Below are 15,475 nucleotides of genomic sequence, written 5' to 3' on the forward strand. Positions count from 1 at the left end.
CAACAGACAGAAGCTTGCCCTCTTTCGCCGTTTCCTGGCAGGTGGTATGGGTCCAGACAATACCAGGACAACACAATGAGAAGCGAAGCGTTGTTGCAATGCACAACATTGTCATGGCATTTCCGCATAACCCCAAGATGTAGCATTCTGCCGAGTATAGTATCGAGTGTAGCTTGCCCAGCCACAATTAGCTGTTGACATGATGTCTGAGATTCACGATTCGACATGAGACAAGTTAAGAAACAAGCCTCAGGCTCTAAAAGATGGTCACTCCAGCCGGCTGCTCGATGAGTCTAGTCCAGTGCAATTTCCGACGTGCAGATCTTCTCTCGTAACATCATCATTGATCGAAAAGCACATCCGAGACATACACCAAGACATCTAACTCTCGATCAGCAACAATACACCACTGCGAGCGCGCCCTTAAATGACGATAACGTGCGGTCATTGAACTTGCACATCGTGTGATCCTTTCTAGCTTTACAGCTGCAGAGAGACCGTTGTGAGAAACCAACCTCTGAACGAACTCGCAGAGAGAGCGTTTGACCGAGCGCGCCAAAGCCAGTTCCTGGACAGAGTCGCCAATGAGAATCGTGGACAGACAGCCGGAAAGCCCATGCCGCGTGGAGTCTAGCCTTCAATGAGACTGGCATAACGGTGGTTCGTTGTGGCGCTGTCGGGGCAAGAGCGGAGCCTCCCGCCACATCTGTTGTCAACTCCTTCGCATCGGCAGAAAGCTGCTGCACAAAGCTACCAGAACTCGCAAAGCCAGTAGCTTCTCAACGGGTGTTGTGCGCTGCGCAGAAGAAAAGCCGACGATCGATTGCAGCGACTGTCCGTTTGTCGGAAGCCTACTGCAGGACGGAAATCCTAGCCTCGCATAAGGCTGCGATGCGGAGTAGCGCTGAACTACCATGATTGGTGCACCACCCATCGTCTGCGACACCACGCACGTTGCCAGGGGTGTGCCCCTGCTTACCGCCAGGCACGACTCCGCCAGACGAGAAACTAGCTCCCTAGCACCGAAAGCGATGCCATGCTCACCCTGTGGGTTCGTCGGCGAATCGGTGCGCTGGAGTTGTCTCCAAGGAACGTTTGCACATCCGTCGTTGCGCTGCGCTGGGCAGGAGTGGAGAAGGTTGGGAGAGTATTTCACCCACTCCTTACCTTCGACCTTCGTCTTGCTTCCTCTCTTGTTACGAACCTCATTACTTTGTTGACACGCTTGACGCTGTCCGCTCACAATCCTTTACTCCCTCACGTCGTTCACTCATTTCAAGAGAATCTTTGAAAGACTCTCATTCACTCACTTGTCCAACCAACTCACCAGACGTGAATAACCAGAATCGCTAGCCGATTCGTTACTGTCACTAACTCGCGGACGAAAAAAGCCTGCATACTTACGAACGAAACTTTACGAATCAAGAGTATCATTTGCGCATTTCTAGCCAGAATGTACGCCAAGAACGTCTTCGCCGTTTCCGGCGCGCTCATTGCTGCCGTCGCGGCTGTGCCGATGGCCAAGCGCGACCTTGTCTGGGTCACCGAGATTGAGGACGTTGTTGTCACCGTCCCGGTAACTACCACCGTGTGGGTGTACCCGGGCCAGAGCGATCCGACGACCACGGCGACCGTGGAGAACAACAACTACCATTTCCGCTCCTTCTCGCCCTCTGCCAGCAGTGCTGAGCCGACGAGCACTTCGATTTTCGTTGCGCCGACCAGCACTTCGGTTGAGATTCCGTCGACATCGAGCAGCTCCAGCAGCTCTGTCTACGTTGCGCCGACCACGAGCACGTCCAGCTCTGTCTACGTTGCGCCTACGACCAGTTCTTCCAGCTCGGTTTACGTTGCGCCGACCACCTCCAGCACCTCCAGCTCCGTCTACGTTGCGCCGACCACCAGCTCATCCAGCTCGGTCTACGTCGCCCCGACCACCAGCTCTTCCACCTCCGTCTACGTCGCCCCAACCACAACCTCCTCCGCCGCCCTCTCCACCTCAACCTCCGCCGCAACCACCACGACCACCACCTCCGCCTCCAACACCGTCTCCGCCGCCGGCACCGTCTATACGGGCGACATCACGCACTACGATGTCGGTCTCGGCTCCTGCGGTTGGACGAACACGGACAGCGACGCCATCGTCGCCATCCCGCACGGCATGATGAACAACGGCATCAACCCCAACCTCAACCCGCTCTGCGGTCAGTACATCACCATCTCCTTTAACGGCACCCTGAACCAGGCCAAGATCGTCGACACCTGTGGTGGATGCGATGGTGCGAGCATTGATTTAAGCCCGACGTTGTTTGAGGCTGTTGCGCCGAGTGGAGATGGACGTGTTCACAACGTCAACTGGTGGTTCAACAATTAAGCCCTAGCCTGGTCGGTATTGATTGCTGGCTTGGCTTGGCTTGGCTCGGGATCTGATGATGTGAATATGATGGGATGTCCTAACCAAAAGGCATTGGGGTGTCCGGTGGGAATGGAAGGGTTTGCCGGGTGCATTGTGATTCTGATAGACTTGTGACGGATGCTTGGCTTCGCTTACCACGCTCGAGTCTACCTAGATAGGCTTTTGTAGCTGTGCGTTCGATGTCCATATTGGGATGGAACTTCTAGGTACACGGAACGCTGAACATGCCAATGAAAAAACATACTCAAATTCCGAAATGAGGTTCCTCGACCTCCTGTTAACGATGCGATCGCTTGATGAAGAACTGCCTTCACCGTCGAACTGGCCTATCTTTCAATGTGTTCAGCCTGTCCACGTACGGATAGCCGATGCCCAGAACGGAGAAGGAAAGGCTTCGTAACAGCCTGGAATGGGGTTAGCTTGGCTGCTGGCGGCAAGCTCGTATTCGGCTTGCGCCACGACAACGAATCACCACGCGTGGTAAGCGACCGTCTTCAGCCGAGAGTCAGCAGTGTAAGCGTGCAAGATCGTTGTTCGTGGAGGCCAAGTCGTGGGACCAGGCGTGCAGAAGACCATAACATGAGTATTATCTGCTACTTGAAAGTCAGAATCGTTCGGCCATGTTGCCACTTCCGTCGGCTAAGACGCCAATGGGGAGCGTTAAATGTCAACCCGAAATTGAATGGCGCAAGCATAAGGAAGTGGTCTCGGACCCATACACGCCAGCCCTATTGCACGAAGAGGAAGGCATCCTTCTGCCGACAGTAGGACTCTGCCACTTCCTCCTCGCCTACCATATCTGATCTACACCTTCACACGTTCGTTTGGGAGTGATAAAACAATTCTTTTCCGTGCAAAAAGCAGTTGGAGGAGATCGGGAGCGGCGGAGTAGGCGGGCATTAGCGCTGCAGCAAGCTTTGTCCCCTTCGTACCGGCAAAGGAAGCGATCGAAGGGCGTCGTGTTTCATCAGCTCACGCCTGCTTCTTCACCCTCTCTTCTCTCCGCCCATACCCACAGCTGCGACGCCCACCAGCGCCGTGCACCACATCCATTCTTCGTCGTTTTGTTTATGAGATATAGTGAAGGCCGCATTGCAGGAAGAATCAGGGAGAGGAGGAGAGATATCGAGTTGGGGATCAGCATCGATGAGCGGGCAAACCCACGGCATTCCAGGGAGACTTCAGTAGCGCGCGATCTCAGAGTACTGCCGTAGCGCTACCCTCTTTTCCATCATGTCCAATTCTACGAGTATGTCCTGCTCCTCTGCTACTCTCCCCCCGATCACCATCACCGCCACCCTCGGCCGCTCTAACCATGTCGGCAGTCACTTCGACGTCTTTGCGATCCACCAGCTCCAGCAGCACCACCAGCATACCACCGGCGGCGGCGGCGTCGGCGACATCATCGCTCGCTTCGCAGGTATCCACCTCCATCGCCGCCGCAGTCTCTTCCTCAGTCTTAGGAGCGGATTCCACAACCACCGTCTACCCGAGTACCACCAATGTCGTGACTTCCATCGTTTCCGCGTCAGCACTACCGCCGACCACCAACATCATCACATCCGTCGTCACCGCATCCGCCGTCACAAATGGCATTACAGACACGAACCCGGTGACCATCGTCATCACATCCATCAATAGCCCAACCACTACAGCCATCGTCACGGGGACACCAGGCACATCTCGCGGCTCAACAGCAACAACCACAACATCTATGCCCGCAGCCTTATCCCCTAGCGCAGCCAGCAGCTCGAACAACAACACCACCACCTCCAGCGGCCTCGGCACGGCAGGCAAAACCGCCATCGCCGTAGTAATCCCGGTCGCCTTCGTCGCCATCCTCGTAGCCTTCGGCATCTGGTTCTGGCGCCGCCGCAAGCAACGAAAAGAAGATAGCGAACAGCGCCGCAAAGAAATAGATGACTATGGCTACAACCCCAACCACGACCCCTCCCTCCCCGCCGTCGCAGCCTCAGAATCCGGCCAACCCCAAATGACCGAAGACGCCAACAGCGGCTACCGAGGCTGGGGAGCAGCAGCAGCAGGAGGCGTAGCTTCCCACCGCAAGGCCTCCACCACCCTCAGCGGCGGCCACACTCAAGGCCAACTGTCCGACTCCGGCCACTCGTACGGTCATAGCCCCAATTCGCCAAACGGCGGCGTCTCTTACTCCGACGGCCATTCCGGCGATCCATTAGTCCACACCCAACGCGACACAATGAACAGCGACGAACTCGGCGCCCTGGGCGCCGCTCCCCTCTCCAGCGCCAACGCGGGAATCCGACGCGGACCCAGTAACGCCTCGTCCGCCTACTCCGCGGGCGCGAAATCAGAAGGTTCCGATGAGCCGATGAGTGCCTTCCCGGGTAGCGCCGGGGGTGGCGGAGCAGCGCAGGAGTACGGGCAAGGCGGTGGATACGGGTATGGTCAGCACGGACCGTATGGCGATGGGAGCTATGGCGGGGCGCAGGAGGCGGCGACGGCGATGCCGATCGTGAGGGATGTGAGTGCGAGGCGGAATACGCGGATTCAGCAGGCGGGGGTGTATGGGCAGGGGAATAGTGGGATTGCGCAGAATTTTTAAATGAGGATCACTTTCGAAGGAAGTTGCGAGGGTCACGGTTACGGATTTTGGGAGAGTGACCGAGTCTGCATGAAAGAATCTCTTCAGATTGTGTGGCTGAGGGTGCCGCGAGTGTATGAGCGGGTTGGGAGAAGAAGCAGCAGCATTCCGGGGCATGCGTACTATCAATTCTCTGGGCGCATGGCGGACGGCGTTTGGATGGTGCACACAGAAGCTCGATATATCCATACTGGGAGCTCTCCTTGGGTTTTTGGGTTCTGCTTCCGGGTCTGGTTCGGGTGCACATTGGGCGTTGTTTGGCGAATTGAAGGGAAAGGGGTTGCACGTGATGCAGAGGGCGGATGAACCGAACGACGATTTCCTTGGGTTTTGCGACCTTTTCTGTATACGCACGCCGTAAGGCGGCTAGCTGCAAGAGCAAGCGAATGAATATACCTTATCTCTGTTCATTACGTACTCGAAGGTTTTCACGCTTCGGTAGGTCGTGACTGAATCTGACATTTTCGATTCAACGAGGAAAGCGACGTACTATCGCTTCCCATAGCCCTTGTGTCGGAGGTTTGTCATTTGGTTACAAGGCCTATATTTACATGTATAAATGTCGTTCCTTGGTCTCGAAGGCAAGCATGCTTTCGTCACGGGCGCTCGGGGAGGTATTGGCTCGGCCATTGTGACAGAGCTGTTAGGTAGTCCAATCAGTTCGGTGCATACCTACTCGCTATGTCCCATCGCTAACGAGACTACACAGCGGCCGGCTGCAGAGTTACAGCCCACGACCTCAAGCGCCCAGCCCCGGAAGACCACAACCTCGTCTACCCCCTTACCGGCGACATCTCCGACGAACCCTCCATCTCCGCAGCCATCTCCTCCGCACTCGCCCACAACGGACCCATCCACATCCTCTGCGCCAACGCGGGCATCACGAACGAAACCGCCCACCCTCCCATCTGGGACCTGGATCTCGAAACCTGGGAGCATGTCTACCGCGTTAATGTCCGCGGGACCTTTTTGACGATCAAGCATTTTCTGCGCGCGGCCAAGGAGTACCAATCTCGTACTGGAGCGGAGATTGAGGGGTTGAGTGTTGTGGTGACGGGTAGCGAGTGTGGCAAATTCGGCCAAGCGGGGCATGCCGAGTATGCGAGCGGGAAGGCGGGGTTGCAGTATGGGCTTGTGCGGACGGTGAAGAATGAGATGGTGAGGTTGAATGCGAGGGGGAGGATTAATGCCGTTGCGCCCGGGTGGGTGAGGACGGCGTTGATTGGGGATCGGTTGGATGATCCGAGGGAGTTGTATGTGGAGGCGCAGGGGACGGTGGCGTTGGGGAAGATTGCGGAGCCGCGGGATGTGGCGAGGATGGTTGTCGTGTTGGCGAGTGAGCGGGTTAGTGGGCATGTGAGTGGAGAGTGTTTGAGTGTTGATGGGGGGATGGAGGGGAGGATTGTTTGGAGGGAGGAGGAGGTGCTGGGAGGTGGGAGCAAGGAGGGGGTGGGTGGGGAGGCGGTGGGAGTTGGGAAGGGTTTACCGCTGTTGCCGAAGCAGGTAGGCCGTGGGAGGGTGAAGGAGAAGGTCAAGTTTGCTCTGTCTATAGATTTCGACGCCGTTTCTGGCTGGCTGGGTACCGGTGCACATCCTGATAACAACACCGCGGACTACAGTCAAGGCTACTTCTCTGGGCTCGTCGGAGTGCCGCGCCTGCTCAAAGTACTGCGGAAGCTGGGAATAGCGGATAGGATGACCTGGTGCATCCCTGGCCACAGCCTTGAGACTTTCCCCGAGCAGGCAAAAGCTATCATCAAGTCCGGCGCCGAGATCGCACTGCACGGCTACGCGCACGAGTCCGCGTCTCAGATGACGGCGGAGCAGGAACGTGACGTGCTGCTCCGCAGCATCGAGCTGGTACAGAAAGCCACTGGAGAGCGACCGAGAGGCTACCGTGCTCCTCTCTATCAAATCAGCGAGCGCACCGTCGCCCTGCTACAGGAGCACGAATTCCTCTGGGATTCGTCACTGACACACCACGACTCTTCGCCTTACTTCGTCCCCCTCAACCCGGCCCCAATAACACCCATCGATTTCTCACCAAACAAGAAAGCGGCAGACTGGATGCACCCTTCGCCGCATTTCGACAGCTTACCGAAGAGTCAGCTCGTAGAGATTCCACTGAATTGGTACGAAGAAGATGCCACGCCGTTGCAGTTCTACCCGCATACGGTCAATTCGGCCGGGTACGTGGATGTGCGGGTCGTGGAGCGGATGTGGATGGATCGACTGGAGTGGTTGAGGGGAGAGGTGGCGGAGGAAGATGGGGAGATGAAGGTGATGAGTTTGGTCTTGCACCCGGATACTAGTGGGATGGCGCATATTATTGGCATGATTGAGCGGTTTCTGAGGTGGGTGCTGAGTCTGGGCGAGGAGGTGGAGTTTATGCGGTATGAGGAGATTGCTGCAGAGTACCGGCGGCGACAGAAGTCTTCGTGAAAGAGCAGTGCGCCTGTTGCCATGAAGGGTGTCGTGAACTGCACGTTGCCATGTTCAGATTTCGTTTCGTCTCCGGCGACATACATTGACAACCTCGAAACTGGGCATATAGGCCAAGCCCCATACGTATGCCACTAAGAACCAAGGCCTATACACTAATTCATGGATTGTGTGCAGCTACAGAAGATGATCAACGCTGCCAGCTGATCTGGCTGCACATGCTATTCGCAAGGGGGCATTAAAGCCTCACCAGATGGTTGTGCCGGTCCAGAAATGCCTTGACGCTGCGAACGAAGCGATCCAACTCTGATCGTGGCGTATCCAATATCAGCGAAAGCGAGCCGCGTCGAGTGAGCCAAAAGCCATCTTCCATCATTTCGAACCAGAAAAGATCCTTCAGCGTATTGTCATCCTTGCGATCGGCTACGCTTCGCAAGACTTTGCAACCGTCTACGAGGAAGTGGATGCCAACGAGACTGCCGCGCCCGGTAATGGTCATCTTCGTGCCGCTCGTGGCCTCCTGCAGCCTCTGCCTGAAGACATCACCTCTGCTACTGAAAGCCATGCAGGTCTCCGGAGTGTAGATTTGAGAGAGCCCGGCGTACCCAGCTGCCATACCGAGAGTGTTGTTGTTAAATGTACCAGAGTGTGCAAGAGTGCCGCTGAATCGGGGATCGTATATGGCCATGATGTCGGCACGTCCGCCGAAAGCGCCGAAGGTGATGCCGCCTCCCAAGTACTTGCCGAAGCTTGTCATGTCGGGCTCGAGACCAATGATTGACTGCAGCCCGCCAGGCGCCAGGCGCGAAGTCATCACTTCATCGAGGATGAAGACAGCACCCGCTTTCCTTGCGGACGATTGTATGGCATGCAAGAATTCGTCAGACCCTACAATGCATGGCCCACTGCCTTGCATGCCCTCCACAAGTACTGCAGCCACGTCGGAAGACTCTTCAATCTTCAGCTGCGCATCTTCAATGTTGTTGTACTCGGCTACAATCCAGTCATCCAGATCGACATTATTTGGGGCCGGGTGCTGGTCAGGAAAGCTGAAGACTGCACCATGATAGCCTCCCGTGAAGACGATCACTTTCCGCTTACCAGTGAATCTACGAGCGGCTTGCAGGGCATGCAAATTGGCTTCGGTGCCGGAATTGGTGAAGCGGATGAGGTCCAGCCCGAAACGTTCACAAATCAAGCGAGCATGTTGAGCTTCCAAACGCGTGGTCGCACCGAGATTCAAGCCTACATTGTCCAGCGTTGACTTGAGCGTGGCGTGGATGATAGGGTTGGCGTGCCCATAGAGACCAGCGGTCAGCTCTCCAACGAAGTCGGTATAAACGTGGCCGTCCTCGGAGATGACTTCGTAGCCAGTGCCGCGCTGCATAAACACCGGAAAGGGCGCATTGTGAAGTAGACTTCGAGTATTGCCGCCTGGCAAGCTTTTCGCGGCCTCGAGATGTAGACTGCGCGAGGTCGGATTGCGGGCCACGAAGCGTGCTGTAGCCGCTACTAGAGCCTCGTCCGGACTTCCGTATACGGATTTGGTGAAAGCTTTCTTGTCATTGATCGACAGCTCGTGCTCTGGAGGTGGTGTTGTGGCAGCCGGGGCCATTGTAGCGGCTGGTTAATGGCAATGCGCAGACAAGTTCTCTCGAAGGGCGCCAGTTGCTGGCAGAGGGAGGAAGCCGAGTACGCCATTGAGTTACGCGAGCAGGTGCTCCATTTGTTTAGCTATCAGGCGTGCAGCTGGCCTATCAGTCCCATATCCCTACCTGTCAGATGTAGACCCGCATGCGCAACACGGTCCGGCGCACACGGCTATGTATTCGGTATGAGGATCCGAGCAGGTACACTCGCTTGTGGTATCCTTTAGATTTGGTTGATGTTACACCGATGAAATGAGAGAGCACTCTGGGGCAACATTGGGAGGCTTCTCAATTATGATGTGGGTACAATGAGAGCAAGGAGAGGCGAACGCGGCTGGCAGGATGAGCTCCAGACGAGGGTAATCACAAGGTGACCGAGACATAAGGCGTGCGTGCAACTTGTAGTGCAGACTTTATCGAAGGTATATGTATTGTTGACAGGAACCGTCTGCGGAAGCTTCCGACATCGGAGGCTCATGCACGCTGCGGAACCGTCTACTCTTCGTCGTAGCCTCCGTATGACTTTACATAGGGACCAGATGGGGTTCGTACACATCATGAGACAATGACAGCCGGACGGCAAGTCAAGGTGGCGGCAGTAGTCTCACTCAAACATGTGAAGACGGCTTACGATGGCCACCCAAGCGTTGGCAAAATGGACGGTTGATCTGAAGCCTTCATCTCTTCCAGCATCTGTCAAGCATGCTGCCGCGCGGTCTTTGTACAACTATATCGGCTGCGTAATAGGCGGTTCCGGCCATCCAGCTATGACCAAGGCCTACGATGCGCTTATGCCGTTCTTTGGGCCTGCTACTTCGACACTATATGGCCACGGAGGTAGAAGGCAAGCTGACGCACAGCATGCCGCATTATTGAACGGCATCGCAAGTCACGTCCATGACTATGATGACACACACCTGGCTACGATCATTCATCCAACGGGACCTGTGGCAAGCGCTTTGCTCGCGTATGCCGAGTATGCAGGCGGCGTCTCCGGGATGGACCTTGTTTGTGCGCTGACGGCAGGTATCGAGACGAGTTGCAAGGTCGGTCTTGCCGTATGGCCGCAGCACTATGACATTGGATGGCACATCACCTCAACCACCGGCAGTATCGGAGCGGCTCTAGCGGTTGGCAAGCTTATGGGATTGAGCGAGGCGCAGATGTCGCACGCGATAGGTCTCGCGGCGGTTCAAGTCGTGGGCTTGCGCGAGATGTTTGGCAGTGATACAAAGTCTTTCCATCCAGGCCGAGCAGCGCAGAGTGGGCTGCTTGCAGCGCTGATGGCGCAGAAAGGTTACACCAGCTCACCTCAAGCGCTAGAAGCAAAGCGAGGTTGGGCCAACGTCGTAGCTGGTGGCGGGACGCCGCAGCTTAACAAGTATGTTGGTGAGCTTGGGCGGACATGGGAGGTTGAGCGGAACGCATTCAAACCTTTTCCATGCGGCATTGTTTGTCATCCAGTAATTGATGGGTGCATACAGCTGCATCACGAGATGCGTGAGAGGAGACGCAGGGTCGAGGACGTAGCATCCGTCAAGGCACGAGTTCATCCGCTAGTAATCGAGCTGACATCGAAGCGGACGCCGAAGGATGGCCTGGAAGGCAAGTTCTCCGTCTTCCACGGCGCGGCAGTAGGACTGCTATATGGCAAGGCTGGACCTGCGCTATATGCCGACAAAGTCGTCCAAGAGCTAGCTGTGGTGAACGTTCGTGAGAAGGTCGAGGCGACGCCCGACAAGGATCTCGCACCGGATGAGACACATCTAACCCTGGAATTTGCCGACGGTGAGCAGATAGTGCAGCACGTTCTGCACGCTGTGGGATCCCTGGAGGTGCCAATGACTGACGAGCAATTGACGGAGAAATTTATTGATCAAGCCGGACTTGTACTCGGATCTGACGCACAGGAAGCGTCCGATGCGGCGTGGAGGCTGAGTGACGCCGACGACGTGGTTTCAATTCTGCAGACGCTGTAACGTTGAAGCAAGTCCAGTTGCAGCGAGCTTACTAGTTATCAACCGTAAGCGGCACGAATTGAATGGTGGCAGTGTTGCGAATTAGCTTTAGCCAGACAGCTTCCTCTACCGCACGCCCCATGGGTCAAGCATTTCTCGTGAGCACATTTCTCGCACGAAAAGCTCCCGTCTTTCGATGACCGAGCCTCTTCAACTTCAATTCCAAAAAATCCCAGCTGTTCGAATTGAACAACACTTACAGGCAACTCGATGACCTGTCCAGCACGCAACGAGCGCATGACCGGAAAGATGGCAGCACGACATATATATCGCGCGGTAGCCAACAAAGCTCTGGGCGAAGTCTTGGTTTTGCGTCTTGCAGCAGAGGGCACCTTGTTCGACGTGGAAGAATCAAGCGGCACACAGTCAACAGAACATCCAAACGAGAGCAACGACTGCATGAGCCCGCTTCTGAGGGAGAAAGGTCGGCGAAACAGTGAGTCGTACTGCTCGCTGGCGCAAGGGAGTATGGCGGCGACGGTTGGCGACTTGGAAGCCTGTGGAGAGATTGATCTGGCGGAGGCACGCGGTGAGAGGGTTGCACGCAAGATGGCGGACGCGTTGTGCATGTTCACAGTGCTTGTTATGTTCTTGGCGGGTGTAGCTGGACTGGTGGTACGGGCGAGGAGCTGAGCCAGGGTACAGTGAGTGACCACTGCAGGACGTAAGCCGAGAACCTTGGTAATGGCTGACTGGCGGGCTAGTACCATGCGACGCCGCATGGCGACTTCGCCTGCAACGATCGGCACCTACTGAACTTCGCGAGTGGAGAGAGAGTGTGGCGAAAAGTACGAGTGCCGATACAGCTCACCGAGCTCGAGATCTCTTCGAAGGTAAACCGGAAGTGTGTTCTGATGGTTCTGCATCGATTGCTTTCTGACTTCGCTTCTTGCTCGGCTGTGACTGCGCCTTTTCATCAAGGCTGCTGTGCCGGTGAAGCGCTTTCGACGCCAAACTCGAACTTTTAGTCGACGCTTCCACAGCCTGTTTCCGCAGATCGCCTTCCGCACTTTTGGCAAGCACATAGGCTACTTTCTCAACGTCAATAGCTTGAACATTGCGTCCACTCTCCTTGCTAAAACGGTCACGAAAGCCAGCAACACGGAGCAAGAGCTCTCTGTATTCTGGGATTGTGTACTTGATCTCTCGTTGCCAGCCAACTTTCTCGGCCTTGCCGGACACCATTACCTCGTCAAACATGGCCCATCGATAGAGTTCATCTGAGAAGAAGGGCAGGTCCGAGTTAGCAGTAGAGAGGAGCAAGGATGCTGTAGCTGGTCCAACACCTCTGAGCACACAGAGTCCTTTGACGGCAGCTATTATCTCGTCCGTCTTCGATGCAGTATGTACATTTATATGAGCAGTCGTTACTTCCTCTACCGTAGACCCCTCGTTCTGCTGAATGAGCTTCTTCAGATTAGGTCGAAACTTGCCATGCGCCAGTTTCCAGTCCATGAGTGTATCAAGCTCATCTTTGGTGGCATATCTTGGTCGTCGTTCTTGGACAGCGTTGGGTATGTCTACCCATCTCCGCTGTTCTAGTGTGCCCATCTTCTTCGGTACAGTGCTGGGATACTTTGAAAGTATCCTGTCGAATGCGGCAGCGTTGATGCTGCTGAAGGCACGTTCAGAGTCCATGTCTTGATACAGCGAGATTCGTTCCCGAATGCATTCGCGGCATCTACGTCTTGCGTTACCCAGTGTGCGGTTAGTGGGAGGAGACCTCACCGCTAGCACTCTACTTCGGCACACGTCCCTTCGGCTTCTGTGCATCAATGTGCCTCCTTAGCGTTAGCGTCGGTATATGCAGGCGAGACGAGAGCTTCCCTTACCTTCTGTAGGGCAGCTGCTCGTTGGCGCTTGAACCACAACCGACCTGTGAACACATCGCCGAACTATGGCTCTACCCACGTGGCAACGCAAACTTCGCAGTGACAAATCTTGATGGCCAGATCTAACCAGCCTTGTGATGTCGGCCACCGTTCGACAGAAGAGAGAACGAGCCGGGTCGCCAGTGACACCGATGCCTTCCAAAGCCTCACGTAAGCGGGCTTTTGAGGACATATTGCCCAATGCCACGCTGGCCAGTGGCTTGGTCGATTCTGCAAAGTTGCCGCCGGCGAAGAAAGTGAAGAAGGGAAAGAAAGCGATTCAGTGGACTGCCGTACCATTGTCTACTCCCCAAAACTCCGGGCAGACTTCCACCCAAACCACAGGCGAAGGGTTGCCGGGTCAGCTGTTGGCGCAGCACGATGCGGTCGGAACATGTAGTCCTCGAGCTTCTGCATCAGTGCGAACGATTGCCACCGAGCGGCGGATGGCACACAAACGACAGCCGGACTTACCAAGGGAGCTTCGGGAGCTGCGGAATGAGCTTCGTGAGTTGAAGACGCAACTCGACAGGAATCGACTTGACAGCCTTCTGAAGTTCGAATGCAAGGACAAGGAAACCGCACAGCTGAAAGAGAAGTTGGCGAAGCACGTATACCACCTTCTGAAAGCTTATGGTAAGCTATGATGTGCCTGGTGTTGTCCTTCCGCCAGTACTGAATGAAGCGTAGAGTACGTCCTTGGTTATGCAGAAGATGCGCAGTTTCAAATTGTGACTTGTAATGTGTCGAGAAGCTGACTCTATTTAGTGAATGTGAAGAGAAGGATACACAGGTGCGCCATGCCAGATTCCTCGTGGACAAGGAGACGAGCATCAAAAAGACGCTGGTGAATGAGCTTGCGAAGGAGAAGGAGGCGACGAGGCTGGCCAAGGCCGATGTCCAGTTCTACCGTGACGAGACCGAGCATAGCACAACTCTAGTCCGGATGCTCGAGGAGGATCTCAGCGAGCTACGGCGGCTGGAAAACACGGAAAGGCAGATCAGGGAGCAACGTCTGGATCGTAAGAACTCGCTCCCGCCCGTCTACGGAAGCCTTGACGACGACGATCGCATACCACTCGGTGTAAAAGTACAAGAAGCCAAGGACAGTGGAGCGCTCGAAGTTGCAGCGTTCAAGCGGACCATACGATACGCATTTAACCAGAAGCTGCAACGGGCGTTGCGAGAGTGGCGCCATGCGGTCCGAAAAGGATCACACCTTCAGTCCATAAGCGACAGGGCACTGGTCGTGAAGCTCAGTAAAGCACTTGGGCAAGCAAGTCGCAACATTGACGCATTAATGGATCGCTGCAATGACTTCAATGACGAGACTTCACTGTCCTCCAATGGCTCAGAACGCGCAAGCGCAAACAAAAGCAGTCTCGTCCATTTGCGCCGTCGGGCAAGGCAGGAATACGTTCACGATCGGAGCGCCAGGTTGATTTTCGATCTCATCAGCCGGGTCCTGGCCGCACTAAATCTATATCCCATGGAATGCATTCTGACGCCGGACGACGCTGCCGAGACGCTTCTGAACTGGTCAGCGGCAGACGCTGCACTTCTAAAAGCACTGAGAGTGGTAGTCACTACAACGAAAAGTACAGGAGACGGCACGGATCGGTTGCTCCTGATACAATACTACACCACACACGTCAATATGCTTGGGCAACAGTACCGGCAATGCTGGATTAAGTGCGGCGTGCCACCACCCGATCATGATCCGGCCAGCACTATGCTTGGAAGCACGACTACCTGGTTAGTTGAGCTTTTCGAGACGGAGCGAATGATGGCTGCCGGCGCCACTGATGCACATGACTCCTTGAACGAGTTGGGCATGGTCACTGGCAACTCAAGTCAAGCGGCTCGGACTGAAGTGGATCATACAGCAGGAGCAGCGCTGCGGATAGATAGTCTGGGGCCTCGGCCTCGCACGCCGGACGGCCATGTTACTACTTCGATGAGACGAAGGAATTCTTTGACGCCGAGTGCTACCACGACGACGCAGCCACTCAGTATAACACAGGCATTGGCCAGACAAACCGAGCTCGCTGAAACCTACGGCCAGGTTGTGAACGGTCTCACAGCTTTTACTCAAGCAGCGCAAGCAGCCCGTCCCGCTAATACGATACACGCACCGGCGAGGCCCATGGAACCACCAAGCTTTGAGCGGCTCGTGAATGATTTCGAGGCGCTCGTCCAAACAGCGCAGCGTTCTTCTTTGCAGGCCCGAAGAATAGGAGAAGCGCCTCCTCCATATCGTAGTAATGTGCTCACAGAGAACGCGGAGGGAGAGAACGGAGATAGCGAAAGTGTGGACGACAGCGACGTTGCTGAAGACAGTGAGGACGGAATGTCGAGCGAGCTGTCAATTGGAGATGTTAGTGATCCAAACGATAGTGACTACGTGCCGTAAACTGGTGGAATGTCCTGGCCCATATGCGATGGTCGTAGTTGGT

The 15,475-nt window shown here is 55.5% G+C and overlaps 7 protein-coding genes across 7 annotated transcripts; 5 read left to right on the forward strand and 2 right to left on the reverse strand.

Annotated features, from left to right (window-relative positions):
- Positions 1-2,068: 2,068 nt before the first annotated feature.
- BAUCODRAFT_69158 (uncharacterized protein) lies at positions 2,069-2,374 on the forward strand (the record flags this gene model as incomplete). The annotated part of the gene is made up of 1 exon (XM_007677307.1): positions 2,069-2,374. A coding segment is annotated over one exon (306 nt), but the record flags the coding sequence as incomplete, so codon positions are not given.
- Positions 2,375-3,598: 1,224 nt separating this feature from the next.
- On the forward strand, positions 3,599-5,000 carry BAUCODRAFT_138843 (uncharacterized protein; the record flags this gene model as incomplete). The annotated part of the gene is made up of 2 exons (XM_007677695.1): positions 3,599-3,733; positions 3,837-5,000. The coding sequence occupies exons 1-2, from the start codon at positions 3,650-3,652 to the stop codon at positions 4,998-5,000; spliced, it is 1,248 nt and encodes a 415-aa protein (XP_007675885.1). The 5' UTR covers positions 3,599-3,649.
- Positions 5,001-5,299: 299 nt separating this feature from the next.
- Positions 5,300-7,600, forward strand: BAUCODRAFT_456424 (uncharacterized protein). Its single transcript, XM_007677696.1, has 2 exons — positions 5,300-5,686; positions 5,749-7,600. Exons 1-2 carry the CDS (start codon positions 5,599-5,601, stop codon positions 7,479-7,481), a joined length of 1,821 nt encoding a protein of 606 aa, XP_007675886.1. The 5' UTR covers positions 5,300-5,598; the 3' UTR covers positions 7,482-7,600.
- Positions 7,601-9,546, reverse strand: BAUCODRAFT_457847 (uncharacterized protein). Its single transcript, XM_007677697.1, has 2 exons — positions 9,257-9,546; positions 7,601-9,201 (listed from the first exon to the last, which is right to left on the reverse strand). Exon 2 carries the CDS (start codon positions 9,094-9,096, stop codon positions 7,720-7,722), a length of 1,377 nt encoding a protein of 458 aa, XP_007675887.1. The 5' UTR covers positions 9,097-9,201; positions 9,257-9,546; the 3' UTR covers positions 7,601-7,719.
- Positions 9,547-9,762: 216 nt separating this feature from the next.
- On the forward strand, positions 9,763-11,109 carry BAUCODRAFT_67911 (uncharacterized protein; the record flags this gene model as incomplete). The annotated part of the gene is made up of 2 exons (XM_007677201.1): positions 9,763-10,479; positions 10,627-11,109. The coding sequence occupies 2 exons, from the start codon at positions 9,763-9,765 to the stop codon at positions 11,107-11,109; spliced, it is 1,200 nt and encodes a 399-aa protein (XP_007675391.1).
- A 578-nt stretch (positions 11,110-11,687) lies between these two features.
- Positions 11,688-13,196, reverse strand: BAUCODRAFT_33291 (uncharacterized protein). The gene is made up of 2 exons (XM_007677100.1): positions 12,981-13,196; positions 11,688-12,929 (listed from the first exon to the last, which is right to left on the reverse strand). The coding sequence occupies exon 2, from the start codon at positions 12,784-12,786 to the stop codon at positions 11,956-11,958; it is 831 nt and encodes a 276-aa protein (XP_007675290.1). The 5' UTR covers positions 12,787-12,929; positions 12,981-13,196; the 3' UTR covers positions 11,688-11,955.
- Positions 13,172-15,432, forward strand: BAUCODRAFT_147640 (uncharacterized protein; the record flags this gene model as incomplete). The annotated part of the gene is made up of 3 exons (XM_007677698.1): positions 13,172-13,655; positions 13,710-13,740; positions 13,788-15,432. 3 exons carry the CDS (start codon positions 13,172-13,174, stop codon positions 15,430-15,432), a joined length of 2,160 nt encoding a protein of 719 aa, XP_007675888.1.
- Between the last annotated feature and the right edge of the window lie 43 nt (positions 15,433-15,475).

This window comes from Baudoinia panamericana, assembly GCF_000338955.1.
Source record: "Baudoinia panamericana UAMH 10762 unplaced genomic scaffold BAUCOscaffold_5, whole genome shotgun sequence".
Classification (NCBI taxonomy): Eukaryota; Fungi; Ascomycota; class Dothideomycetes; order Mycosphaerellales; family Teratosphaeriaceae; genus Baudoinia; species Baudoinia panamericana.

Bases quoted from the DNA above. Each gene is read 5' to 3' on its own strand.
- BAUCODRAFT_456424 (XM_007677696.1), top strand. From the start codon at position 5,599: ATGTCGTTCCTTGGTCTCGAAGGCAAGCATGCTTTCGTCACGGGCGCT. The intron at 5,687-5,748 runs GTAGTCCAATCA...GAGACTACACAG, and splicing joins CATTGTGACAGAGCTGTTAG to CGGCCGGCTGCAGAGTTACA.
- BAUCODRAFT_457847 (XM_007677697.1), bottom strand. From the start codon at position 9,096: ATGGCCCCGGCTGCCACAACACCACCTCCAGAGCACGAGCTGTCGATC.
- BAUCODRAFT_33291 (XM_007677100.1), bottom strand. From the start codon at position 12,786: ATGGACTCTGAACGTGCCTTCAGCAGCATCAACGCTGCCGCATTCGAC.